Below are 13,344 nucleotides of genomic sequence, written 5' to 3' on the forward strand. Positions count from 1 at the left end.
CTGTGGATATTTTGTTCCAGAATGTGCCCACCTGCTTTTAGCCCATAATGCTCCAGTAAAGGTGAAAAACGCTCAGGGATGGAGCCCTCTGGCCGAAGCCATCAGCTATGGAGACAGACAGATGAGTAAGCACGTCTTCATTCATCCCAGTTTGCCAGTTAATCCCAAACTGGGGCTCATTCAGAGCAGGAAAGCAGAGCTCTCAAGCTGGGTTATTTTCCCACAGCCCTCTTTCAGCTCTCTGAAGGGTTTCTCTTAATCAGCTGAACATTTTATATCTGAACATGATCAGGCACATCCATTTCCTTGATAAGAAATTGCACTGGGTTACATAAGCAAGCTGTTAACTCTGCTCAGACTGAGGGCATTGGGAGAGCTCTGCACGAGCATGTTCTGGGTTTGGAATGGCAGGGACGGGATCCAGATGGATCTGGGCTGGGTGGGATCATCTCCTTGGCCTGCTCCCTGTGGTCACAGGCTTGTTTATGTGTCAGTTGCCAGTGGGATGTGGCTTTTAGGCTGCATCTCAACAGTCCAGTGGGAAAATGTAATTTATATGTTATGTATTATTCAAATATTGTTTATTCACCTCAGACATGGAGTAGCAAAAGGAAATTATTCTGCTGCTACTCACTGGTGGATGTTAATAGTATTTGGTATTACCATGTGTGGTGGTGCATTCCTATAGCAGAAAACTCACCACATATTGCACATATAAATATATTATTAATATATTAATGCACTACTTTATAATCTACCAACAGCATTCTCTTGTCAGCTCCTCACTATTGATTTTCTCAGTGGAGTAGATGTTACTCAGTATATTTGTATCCACATATTTACTAATACCTGTGTACAAACCCTCTTGACATGATTCTATAGTTAATTTTACAAACAATTATTGAGGCTTTCCTTCCTGGGGTGATCTGAGCAGGTTAACGTGCAGTTCCTGTAGCTGGGATTAATTCCTCAGGTCTGATGAAATGTTCCATTGCATTGTTGGGTTTAAGACCTCAAGTAAGACACTCACCTGTAATTACCAAACAACCAGAGTTCATGGATTAATTCCTGTGTAGTTTCAGCACTCCTGAGGAAGCTCAAGCAGCAGTCCAGGGAAAGTGTTGAAGAGAAGCGACCTCGGTTATTAAAAGCCCTGAAAGAGGTGAGTTGTGCTGACAAAACCAGATGGGTGGAAAGCAGTGACTTGTGCTCTGAGTATGGACACTCTGGAAAACTGCCAGCAAGTTTTTTCCATGTTTTTACCAATCTTCTGCTCTTAAAAGCAATCTTGGCTCTGTTTTAAGCCAGAATTATATTTATTTTAAGGTCATACTTCCTTTCAACTTCTAGAAATTCAAATATAAGGTTTGTGTAAGGCAGACCTGCTCATCATCATTGCAATCTCAGAGTTAAAGGATCTATTTCATTAGATTTTTAAAACTTTCTTAAATCTTGTGTCAGTGAATAATTTCCTGGTGTGTTCAGTCCCCAAATCCCCTTGCCCAGTGCTGGAGGAGATTTTTGGTTTCATTCTCCATCAGCACCCAGCAGCCAGTTCCCCTTGGGCACAGTGAAATATTGCTCAGTTTGGGGACAGCAGTTTGTAGAAGCCCAGTTATTTCTCAGAAGTTCATTAACTTGTCCCTGTGGAGGCTGAGCTGTGTTGTGATCCCTGAGCACCTCGTGCTGGGTTGGCTCTGGCTCACACGTGCTCTGACCTGATGACTTCAGCACATTTCCACGAGGCCACTGGCAATTGGTCTTTGCAACACTCCTGCCTGAAACTTGACTCATTAATTATTGTATAATTAATTCTAATTCTGTGGGATTGATGGGATCAATCAAAGCAAGCAGAGAGCTCCATAGGTGCTTTTTAAACACGTTTCCAATAAATCTTTTGCAATCCAGGGCTTGATAGTTGACCTAGTATTAAGAAATTATTAAAAATGTGAGTTCAGATGAGTTACATCATTTTGTCATTATTGATTCTGCTGCAGCTAAAGCTTCAGTGATGTTCAAGTTCAGTACAAATTCAAGTACAACATTAGAGAAAGTTTTCTTTGCCAAACACAACTTCTGCCTGTCTTCCAGCAAATTTTACAGTTTCTTAGCCTGAAAGGCTTGTTAACACATTCTTCTTTTCTTCTCAGCTAGGTGACTTCTATCTAGAGCTTCACTGGGATTTTCAAAGTTGGGGTGAGTGCTTCCATGTCCCTTCCCCAGGGAGATAATGCAATCAGCCTGCAGCACACTTGTTCTGTGCTTTGTGCTGGAACAGCCACAGTGCTTGGGATCTCAGTGCTGAGGAAAGGACACACAACTTTTTCCAGATTTAGTTTTGCTTACTCACTTTTGGAGCTGAATTCTCTTCTCCAGTGACTCACTAAGGAGGGGAGGTAGCTCTTTGTTTTAAGAACCTGGGCCATGGCAGTGGGTGGGATGGGGATGATCCTTAAGGTCCCCCCAATCCAAACCAGTCTGGACTTCCATGATTTTATGTGTTTTATTAATTTAATAATTAGTATTAATACCTTGGATAATTTTTATGCTTGTGGCTGTTCTGCTTTAATTGGAACCAGGCTTTCTTTCCCTTGGTGCATTACATAAACTGTTAAATCCCAGAATTCAAATTATGAACAGCCACAGTTATTAGGATTTGTAAATGGTTTACCTGTGATGGAAATACAAATTCTGTCTGATATTGGAAGCAGGGTATGCAATTACAATTACAAAAAAATCAATTTTATCAAATAGAAATACCCCTGATGTTGTGTTTGATTGAGATGTTGGAAAATGCTGTATTTTCATTAAAACACATCCAGAATCAGACTGATTGAATAGCTTTAATGGGAATACTTTGCAGAGGGATCTCAGTGCCCTGATTGCCTTTTCTCTCCCTCTTTTAGTGCCTTTACTTTCCCGAATTCTGCCTTCTGATGCATGTAAAATACACAAACAAGGTATAAATATCAGGTGAGTGCTGCTTTTGTACCCAAATACTTCTGTGCCAGGGCAAAGCTGGATCCCAGTGAGCCTGAATCCCTGAGGAGCCTGGGCTCATCCATGGCACAGCACTGAGCCTTGCGATTTCAGGCTCTCTGATTATCTGTTGAGCTGAATGTAACTTAAATATAGAGCAAGAGCAGTTCAGCTGGATAAGGCTTTATCTACCAGATGTGCCAGTGAAAAACAGGGATTGGGTATTTATAACACAATTGCAAATAAATTCCAGTATTTCCTGGAGAAATGTTGCTGCTCCAGTCTCTACTTAAAAAAAAAAAAAAAAAAAAAACAAAAAAAAACAACCGAAAAAGTGATATAATTTCTCTCTTTAAGGTGTTTAATGTGACAAATTCACAAACTCAGTAGGGGATTTCAGGAGTCTCTCTGAGCTCAACTCTTTTTAGTTTGGAACCAAATGTATTTTCTGGCATTTTCTTTAGGGCCCAAAATTTAAAACAGAGAGGCAAGAATATGATCCTGGAGATTCAATCTGTAGAAATTTTTGTTGTATTGAAGGGGCAGCTTGGGTCTGTAAAGTGAATTTTTAGGTGAAGTTTGAGTCTGGGATTGTTGCTTTCCTTCTCATTTCTGAATGCTCTGCCTGTATGAGGCATGAACTGAGGGGAAATAGATAAATACAGGTTTTTCCTTGGAATCAGAGGCAAATCTATGAGGAGTTTTAATCCCTCACCACTTTAGAGTTGAAGTTACCCAGCTGAGGTTCTTTAACCACCTCTTTATGAGAAATAAATGCTCTGGCAATAGTGGACATGAATTACTACAGACATCCATGGCCTCAGGTCCATCTTCTTCCAGTTACTCAGGTCTGCAGGCGCATGTCTTTGGTGTTGGTGAGGGAGAGAAATAGAAATAGCAATGAAAATAAATAAAATTTTAAAAAATGAGTTTGTTTCTGAGTCCTCTTCAGATTTTGGGTCATGTCCCAGTGTCGTTATTCAAGTCAGGACCCTGCTGAGGAGTTGTTTCTCAGTGTGTAGCACTGAATAGATTCTCTCCCCCTCCCCTCCTCATGCTGGCAGTATTAAATACAATTTTCTGAAGAGAACTTCACTTTTATAGCAATTTTTTGCCGATTTCTGCATCCAGGCCTCACTTATGAAATCCTATGAAAACTCAGCCCTTCATGTGTTTGTTTGCCATTAAAAAATGCACTTTCCTGCTTGAAAGCTGAATTTCCTCCAGCATTTGTGGGTAATTTTTGTGACATTTGGGGTTGTTTTCACAGGCTGGACACAACTCTGATAGACTTTACTGACATGAAGTGCCAACGAGGGGATTTAAGCTTCATTTTTAACGGTGACGCCGCACCCTCCGAATCTTTTGTAGTTTTAGACAATGAGCAAAAAGTTTACCAGCGAATACACCACGAGGTAAAGCTCTGGGAAGGGGGTGGGACACATCCCAGGCTCTTTTGGGAATGTGTCAAACAGAATTTGCCTCAGAAACACCCAAAGAGCTGCAAAGCAAAGAATTTTTACCTCAGTTCTTCCAATTTGAGCTGTGAAGGTGAAATCAAATTTTGTGAGGGAAGCCAGCTTTGAATCCAGATTTCTGGTTGAGGAGAAGCTGGAATGGGAATGGACTGGAAAGATGTGGTTTAAATTATGATGTGCTGCTTTTCATCTTTCCACTGGGCTCAACTCAGCTGTCCTCAGGTGGATTTTCAGATCTGTTCCCACTGCTTTGCATCCTTTTAGTCACTCCATGGCCAGTTCAGCTGATAACAGTGTGAGGGTCTGACTCACTGGACCCCCTGTAATTAGTCAAGTCTTTAATTACAGTTTTATCCCCCAATCACTTAAGCAGATGGATTATTGACTGTGGAAAGGGTGTGGCTGCTGAGCTGCTGCATAAATCCCATTGGGATGCTTTATTCACATTAATATTCAAGATTAAACTATTTGGAAACCATTTGGCCAGAGGTTTTATAAACCCACTTGAAAATGCAGGAAATGCTGCTTCTGGGAAAAGATCCAAAGGACAAGGGTTATGCATTTGTGTTTATTGGTGTCTCTTTAGAGGAAGCAATCGTTGTTTGCTGAGTTCTGCTGAGTATTTTGGAATTTTTCTTCCAGGAATCTGAGATGGAGACAGAAGAGGAGGTTGACATTTTGATGAGCAGTGATATTTACTCTGCCACCTTATCCACCAAATCCATCACGTTCACACGGGCCCAGACTGGGTGGCTCTTCAGGGAGGACAAAACTGTGAGTGAGGGGGGCTCAGAGCTGCTGCTGGGCAGGAGGGAGGAGGGAAAGGCACTGCAGGAAGCACTGGGGCAGATTCCTGGAGAAACTCTGGCTGCCCCTGGATCCCTGGCAGTGCCCAGGCCAGGCTGGACAGGGCTTGGAGCAGCCTGGGATGGTGGAAGGTGTCCCTGCCATGGCAGGGAGCTGGAATGGGGTGGGCTTTGAGGTCCCTTGGGGCACAGACCAATCCAGGATTCTGGAAGGATAAGGGGTGCTGGACAAAGGAAAAATCCCTGTCCCCGTATCCCAAATGAGCACAAATTCATTTCATGTGGAATCTCTCTGCTGGACTGCCTTCAGCAGGGAAAACAAGGAAGAAGGATTCTGTAGCTGTTGGGCAGGGGGAGGACAGACTGTGCTTGTGCTGGGAATGGTTTTGTTCCAGGAGGCTCTGATCTCTGCAGGTGGTTCCAGGGAGTGCAGGAAGGATTCTGTGTGCTCCTGCTGGAGAAAGGCAGGGATGGGAGTGCTCTGGAAAGGGATTTCACTCAAATTATTCAACAATCTCTGTCTTAAAGCTTCCCTGCATAAGAAGTACCTGTTCCTGTGCCAGCCCGTGTGGGGGGCTGGAGGAATCCTGGCTCAATCCCCAGGTTCCCTTATTGCCATTATTTGATACGCAAGAATCAAAATGTTAGTATTTTATCTTCTGTGAGTCATTAATGTCCCGATTCCTTTCGTGCAGGAAAGAGTAGGAAACTTCCTGGCAGATTTCTACTTGGTGAATGGACTGGTGTTGGAATCCAGGAAAAGAAGGGAACATCTCAGTGAGGAGGACATCCTTCGGAATAAAGCGATCATGGAGAGCCTGAGCAAAGGGGGAAACCTCATGGAGCAGAATTTTGAGGTATAGTTGATTAACTTAACTTTGCCCAGGATGTGGGAGAATAATCTTGAACACCACTCCTCGTGGTGCAAAATACATAGATAATGTTTTTATTTTCTTTTGATTGGCATAATCTAAAAATCACAAACATGACCCACAAGTATAATTTTGGTGATGCATTAATGAATTAGCCTGATTAGTGCACACAGGGAGGGATTTCTGTGGTTACATTGGGTATTCAGCCTTAATTTGTCTCTTAGAAGAGATGAGGGGTTTGGCTGTGGCAAATCAACTGCGGATTCTTTTAGGCCCAATGTCGATTGTTGGGAATGAAAGGGAGGCCAGAAAGGCAATCGTGCTCCTTTGAGCTTCATTAAAATGGGAGGAAGCCTGTGATTAGCACCAGGAAATCAAGAGCTCTTCAGAAAGAGCCAGGCTTCAGCTGGGAGCACACACAGAGCTTTTAAAGTGATTAATTTATTTCTGTGTGAGCTGGAGCTGCTGCCTTGGCACTCGGAGCCCCGAATTAACTCGTTATGGGGGAGCAGCACAGCCCAGTCCTAGAGAAAGGGCCCATGGGGGCTGAGAGCAGGGGCTGGCTGAGCAGGGCAGGCTGTGGCTGTGTTTGGAGCTGGGGGCAGCTCCAGGTGGGAATGGCAGCAGGAGGGAAGGGGGGCAGGAGCTCTGAGCTGAGCTGTGCTTGTCCCACAGCCCGTGCGCCGGCAGTCGCTGACGCCGCCGTCCCCCAACACCATCTCCTGGGAGGAGTACATCTCTGCAGAGAGTGGCAAGTGAGTGCTGCTGGGCCTGCCAGGGCTTCCAGGGACCCCTCTGCATCCCTGGCAGGGGGCTGGGGGTCTCTGGGGGTTTTGGGTTCTCCACTTGGTGGGTGCTGCTTGTGGGGAGGGAGGAGCGCTGGGTTTGGTGTCTCAGTGGGCTGGGAAGGGATCCTTGTGTGTGGGAGCAGTGTCAGTGCCTCAGCTACAGGCAGGGAGTCCTGGGATGCTCTGGACTGGAAGGGACCTTGAAGCCCATCCACTTCCACCCCTGCCATGGGCATTTCTGGGTAGTGGTTAATAAACACTTCCTGTAGGGTTTATTAACACTGTGTTTATGAGGAATTATTTTACTGGAGTAGTTTTCTTGGTTTTGTCCTGTCTCCTGGTTCAGCAGAGTAATCTAAATTAAGAGGTTTTTTTTATCTTTGTTCTGCACAGCTTTACAATAAAGCAAACCCTTTGGGAGTAGGGATTCCTCCCTGAGGTTTTCCAACCCAAGTCTGTTTTCCTTCCTCTAAACCCACGATTGCCCTGGGAAACACTGACTTTGTCTCTCCCTCACAGAGCTCCTCACCTGGGCAGGGAGCTGGTCTGCAAGGAGAGCAAGAAAACCTTCAAAGCCACGATAGCAATGAGCCAGGAATTCCCTTTAGGAATCGAATCGTGAGTCAAAGCTCCTGGCCACGGGAGTTATTCCTGTTGGGAATGTTTTAGTGTGTTCATGAGCTGCAGAAAGAACCCTCCAGATCCCCAGGAGTGGGAGTGCGAGTGCAGTCAGGCTATTGAGCAAGGAATCCCTTAACCTGGGAGCTGCTGGCACTGGGGGAGGAGCCAAGCCCTTACCTGGCTTGATAAGTGCAGAGTTTTGGGCAGGGTTATCAGGGTTATCAGCAGCTGGTGTCTGATCCCACAGAATTCTGAAATGGTTCTCTCTGTAATAAATTTTAGCACAAAGTTGTGTCCCCTAACCCAGTGCAAAGCCAGGTCAGTTCCACATGTCCATGGAGAAAGGGGGGTGGTACCTCATCCCTCATCTCCTGTGGAAAATGAGGATAAAGAGTTGCTATCCTGGTGTTGGTTTCTTGTAATTCTGGATGTGGGGTGATCCTGATGCCCTGGGATGGAGAAGGGGGATGCTGTCATTGTCACCCTGTGTGTCCCCCGGGCCCTTTGGGTCACGTTTTCCTGTCCAGAGGGACAGGGTGTGTGTGGCAGGAGGATCTGTCACGGGCTCTGCTCTCCTTTGCAGGTTGTTGAATGTCTTAGAAGTCATTGCACCCTTCAAGCACTTTAACAAACTTAGAGAATTTGTTCAAATGAAGCTTCCACCAGGCTTTCCTGTCAAATTAGGTAAGAGCACGCAGCAGCTCCTGGGGCTTTATTTATCCAGAATTTTAGGTTGGAAAAGCCCTCTGAGTCCAACCATTCCCCAGCACTGCCAAGGCCACCACTGCCCCATGTCCCCCAGTGCCACATCTACACAACTTTGAAATCTCTTCAGGCATGGGGATGCTGGAAAACCCTTTCCAAGAGAAATTTTCCCAAATATCCAATCCAGATCGAAACATGTGCATTTATTCTTGCAATATGTTCAGAAGGTCTTTTGTGGAGTTTTGGGGAGGAACCCTCACCTAGGGGTGTGCAACTGAGAGTTCAGGAGCACAGAAGTGCTGGGGCCTTGCTCCAAGGGCAGTGGGATGTGCTGGATTATTCCTGCATATGGGGAGGATCTCAGGTGTGGAGTATTTTGTAACATTCCTGTGTTTCCTTTTCTTCAGGGATTACTGGGGATAGATTGATTTAAAGTGAAAAATAGAAAACTATTGCACTTGTAACAGATGGAAATGTCTGAGGTCAGCTTATTCATGGGATAGATGATCCCAGAAGCAGTAGCCCCTTTGCTAAGGATGCAGGGTTCTGGAGCTGCAGGGAGCTGTGTGAGCCTGCCAGTTCTGCTGTATTTGCACAGCGTTCCAGAGCACTTTGGGTTGGGAATGACCTCAGATTCCAGCTCGTGCTCCCATTCCCATGGGCAGGGACACCTCCCACTATAACCCAGGCTGCTCCCAGCCTGGCAGGGGTGGGGACTGGTGGCACTCTGGCTGTCCCTGAGCGTGCCCTGTCCCCGCAGACATCCCGGTGTTCCCCACCATCACGGCCACTGTGACGTTCCAGGAGTTCCGCTACGACGAGTTCGATGACTCCATCTTCACCATTCCCGACGACTACAAGGAGGATCCCAGCCGCTTCCCGGACCTCTAGGGGGGGCTGGGAGCTCCTGGGAGCACCAGCCCGGCGTCCCAGGGCCAGGGCAGGGCCGTGGGGCACAGCAAGGGATGAACTCGTGAGCCCGCAGCCGAGGGAAGGAGCTGGCGCTGCGCTGGGCACCCAGCCCCTCCAGCCCCCGCCTCCCCGAGCCTCCTGCTGCCATCCCCTCTGGCACAGCCGCTCCTGGCTCGGAGCTGCCGCCCCAGCTGGGAGGAGCTGCTGGTTTTTAAATTTTTTACACTTGTGGTGATCCGCGAGGCACTGCTGGACCTTGGCACCGAGCTGGGGCTGGGGTGAGGCGAGCCCCCTGTCCCTGCCCTGCTCCCTGAGCTCCCAGCTCAGGCACGGAATGTTGGAATGTTGGAAGGTATCCTGGAGGAATGCCTTGGCTGTAGATGAATGCACCAAATGGGCACCACTGACACTTGGATCTCCTGCTGCACCCAGGCAGAGCCAGCCGTGCTCTGCAGGGAGCGAGGCACCTCGGCAGCGCCGGCCCAGCCCGGTGCCGTCCCTGCCTGATCCCTCCCTTCCCCTTCCCTCCCTGCTCCCTGCTCCTGCCCGGCTCCCTGGGCTGGGGGAGCCCTCCGGGGCTGCCTGGCCAGGAATGTCACTCGTTGTTTATCCTTTATTTGACCCCGCCTGGGAGAGGTGTCCCAGAGAGGCCGAGCACGGCCAGGTCAGCGTGTGGGAGCTGGGAGGGGCTCAGGCATTGCCCCTCACTGCAGGAGCAGCTCTCCCTGCACTCGGGGCCACCCTGGTGCTCACGGGCAGCTTGGGCTGCTCCCACATTCATTCCCTGCCTCTTGGTGTTTAAATCACAGAGAATCCCAGACTGGTGTGGGGTGGGGGGACCTTAAAGGTCATCTTGTGCAGCCCCCCTTCATGGATGGTTCAGTACTCCAGCTCCTCGAGCTTATTCCCATTCCCAGTTGTTCCAGTCTCCCCATCTAACAATAATCCACCTTTTGGGGGTTTGTTAGGCAAGACTTGTGCAGAAGGCTGATGGTGCTATTTGTTTGTATGAAGAAATTTAGATTCAAGTGCTGTGGTGTCATTGTACAAAAATGTAAATATTTTCCAAATTATATTCTTTGTGCACTGTAGGTAAAACTTTTTCTGGAATTCCATAGAGTTAAGGATCAAAGTTTATAATGAAGAGGATCATTGATGCTCAGTGGAGGGAACAGCTGTGCTGAGCACAAGGGACAAGGAAGGGGCTCAGCACAGGGCAAGGTGTCAGGCACACCTGAGAGCAGGGAATTCCAAACTGCTGGAATCTCTGATCCATCCCAAAGAGGCTGCTCTGGGGAGGGACAGAGAGGAGGCCCAGGGAAGCACTGTCAGCAAAGTCCAGGAGCACTGCAGTGGGAGGGTGGGGTTGGTCCTTTCCCAGCTCCTCTGTGGACCTGGGGAACGGGGGAGCACTGGGACAGGGGAGCACTGGGACAGGGGAGCACTGGGACAGGGGAGCAGTGCAGCTTTGTTGTTAATTCAACCTCAAATCCAAAATGAATCTTTAGGGAAAACAAGCAAAGGGAAATGACTCCTGCAGTGCCGTGTCAGGGCAGGTGTGGAGCATCCTCTGGGAATGATGGAACTTGTTCTCCCAAGTCATGATGAATTCCTGATGTGTTTCACACCTCTGGGATGAACTGGCACCGTCTGTGCTGCTCCTGGGAGCCAGGGGGGGTCCTCTGGGACAGACTGGGGATGTCTGTGGGGCTGAGCTGGAGCTTGGATCGGTGCCTGTGGGGCAGCACAGGGCTCTTCCCTCCCAGGGGTTCCCTGTCCCCTCCAGGGGTCCCTTTGGGGTGTTCTGTGTAGCTGCAGGACCTGTGCCAGGTGCCGTACAGGGCACCCCCTTCCTTGGCAATTCCAGTGGTGAGAGGTTCCTCCCCGAGGTGAATGTCAGAGCTCCCTTTGCTCAGTGGTACAGGGACATCCATGGCTTTGTGTCCTTTGCATTTTTGCTCATCCCAAATCCATCCCTGGCTCCGTGGAAGTGTTGCTGGGGCTGTGGGGCCTGGGCAGTGCAGCCACTGCTGGATCCCAGGGGGGATCCTGGCCTTGGAACTGGAAAACAAGAAGGGTTTGGGTGGCCTCCTGTGGGACTGAGGGTGCTGTGGCTCTGTCCCCTCTGGACAGCCCTGGTGGCCGCAGGGTGTGTGCCCAAAGCCCAGGGCAGGTCCTGGAAGCGTTTCCTGTGGTTCCTGTGGCCTCTGGCTGCAGACATGGGGGATTTTCACCCCCAGACAGGGCTGCTCCCTGGGACACTTCCAGGGGCTGCAGGAAGGGCTGCAGGAATCTGCTCCTAATGCTTGTTCTGCCTTGGAATGTGGGCACAGCTTTGGGCTGTCCTTGTGCTGGGTTATCCCAGGAACTCCAGCTGCTCCTGCTCTCCCTGTGGAGCTGAGGGATGGCAATTCCCTGCATTGTCCCCCAGCTCCCAGGGCAGCCCCCGGGCTCCCAGAGCTGCTCTCAGTACTTGTCCCTCCTCCTGGGATGTGTTTCCTGTCTGAACATTCCTGGTGAGGAGTTCTCACACGTAGGGACACCTGGGCATTCCCGATGGATGCGCTGCAGGAATTCTCAGTCAGAGGGACACGGGGCTGAGCCTGTGCATCCCGAGGGGCTGCCCACGTTGAGATCCGTGTTTATACCCATGTGTTCTCCACTGAAGCCTGTTTTTGTCACTGGGTTGTGTTGCATGGACACAGGGAATGTTTGTGGGCCCGGATGTGTGTCCAGGGTGTTCCCAGCCCCAGCCTGGGGCACAGGGTCCCTCCCCTGTCCCTGGGAAATTCCTTTTCCAAGCAGCATTGATCCAGCAGAGCCTCACCTGGGCTTTGTTTTCCTGGAGGCCAGGCCAGGTGTTCAGGAGGGTTTGGTCCCTGGGAGTGAGCGCAGATCCCCGGATTGTGTCTGTGCAGCAGCTCCAGCTCGTCCCCGTGGCCTGGGAATGTCAGGGGACCAGGAGCAGCCCTGGATGCCCCAGCTGGAGTTGGTGTCCAGGGCAGGAGGAGAAGGGAGCTGGACCTGGTGGGAATCACATCCTGCTGCTCCTGCCCAGGCTGGGGCTCCCTTCCCACCACTTCTTTTTTTCCTGAGGATTTTTATGGCTCTTAAAAGACAACCAGGAATTTTGCTCAACCCAATTGCGACCTCACTGCGGAAGGATCCCGCGGGTTGTTTCTGAACCAAACTGTTCCTCTGGTCTTCCAAGCTCCTGCTCTGTCCCGTGGCAAAGGGAACACCCTGGATTTCCTCTCCGGAGCTGCTGTCCAGGCACTGCACTCCCAGCACAGCAATTCCTGTTCCTGCGTTGAGTCCGTTCGTCCCTCCCAGGTGTGTTTGTGCTGGAATCCCCCGGTTCCGTTGGTATTCCCACAGCCCTCTGTTATTTTCTGTCTCTGCTCCTGAGTTGTAATTCCTGCCAGGAGAACTGCGTTATTTAATCCGGATTAACCAATTCCTGTAATGCTGCAGTTTCACTTTTCTGTTCCTGACAGTTTGTAACTCCCATGGAAAACGAGTCAGCTCTCTTGGTTTTCCTGTCGTCCGCTCCCTGGTTTTCCCTTCACTCATAGTCACTTTGGGTTGTATCATTGTTAGAATAAAGACCAAACTATGCTGTTGGATTTGGAAGCTGCTCCACCTGTGCAATCCAGGCTTCCCTCTCCTGTCCTGCCGGGCCTCGGCTGCGCTGCGGGAGCGGGACCGGAGGGGAGGGAACGAGCTCCTGCTGCTGCGTTCTGCAAGGGCATTTTCTTGGTCATTTTTTAAATAAAATCCTGCATTTTCATTACAGCCTCCTCTCGGCCCTCTCTGAATCCCAGGTTTTACAGGGAAAGGATGCAGGAGCGGTCCCCAGCCTCACCCGGAGCTGAGGGAGCAGATTGGGAACAGCTGCCCGGGAGGAAGGGGGGAAAAGGAGCCTGAAATTCACTGAACTCTGTTCAGTCCTTCCAGAGGTTTCAGCTCCTCCATCCAGGAACAGCCTCCCCTGGATGACAGGCTGGACAGTTATGGGGGAAAGGAGAGCAAAGCCTGGATGGCCATGGAGGCTTTGGCATTGCAGGAGGGTGGGGGCTTGGAGGGGATTTTTGGTTTGGTATTTTGGCTTTGAGGGAGACTGTGTGGGGTTTTGGGTTCCTCTGGGTTTTTGGTTTTTTTGAGGGAGGGCTGGGGGCTTTTT

General features: G+C 49.3%; 1 protein-coding gene across 1 annotated transcript in view; it reads left to right on the forward strand.

Annotated features, from left to right (window-relative positions):
• ANKRD13C (ankyrin repeat domain 13C) overlaps positions 1–12,956 on the forward strand; it is a 19,049-nt gene extending 6,093 nt beyond the window's left edge. The window contains exons 3-13 of the mRNA XM_059478273.1: positions 21–125; positions 1,077–1,162; positions 2,151–2,196; positions 2,907–2,973; positions 4,250–4,394; positions 5,100–5,231; positions 5,959–6,120; positions 6,811–6,890; positions 7,443–7,541; positions 8,128–8,228; positions 9,010–12,956. Of these exons, the coding sequence (XP_059334256.1) occupies positions 21–125; positions 1,077–1,162; positions 2,151–2,196; positions 2,907–2,973; positions 4,250–4,394; positions 5,100–5,231; positions 5,959–6,120; positions 6,811–6,890; positions 7,443–7,541; positions 8,128–8,228; positions 9,010–9,140 (1,154 nt within the window). The 3' untranslated portion in view covers positions 9,141–12,956. The remainder of the gene's footprint in view (positions 1–20; positions 126–1,076; positions 1,163–2,150; positions 2,197–2,906; positions 2,974–4,249; positions 4,395–5,099; positions 5,232–5,958; positions 6,121–6,810; positions 6,891–7,442; positions 7,542–8,127; positions 8,229–9,009) is intronic.
• The last annotated feature ends 388 nt before the right edge of the window (positions 12,957–13,344 follow it).

The sequence above is a fragment of the Ammospiza nelsoni genome, chromosome 9 (genome assembly GCF_027579445.1).
Source record: "Ammospiza nelsoni isolate bAmmNel1 chromosome 9, bAmmNel1.pri, whole genome shotgun sequence".
NCBI classification, from domain to species: domain Eukaryota; kingdom Metazoa; phylum Chordata; class Aves; order Passeriformes; family Passerellidae; genus Ammospiza; species Ammospiza nelsoni.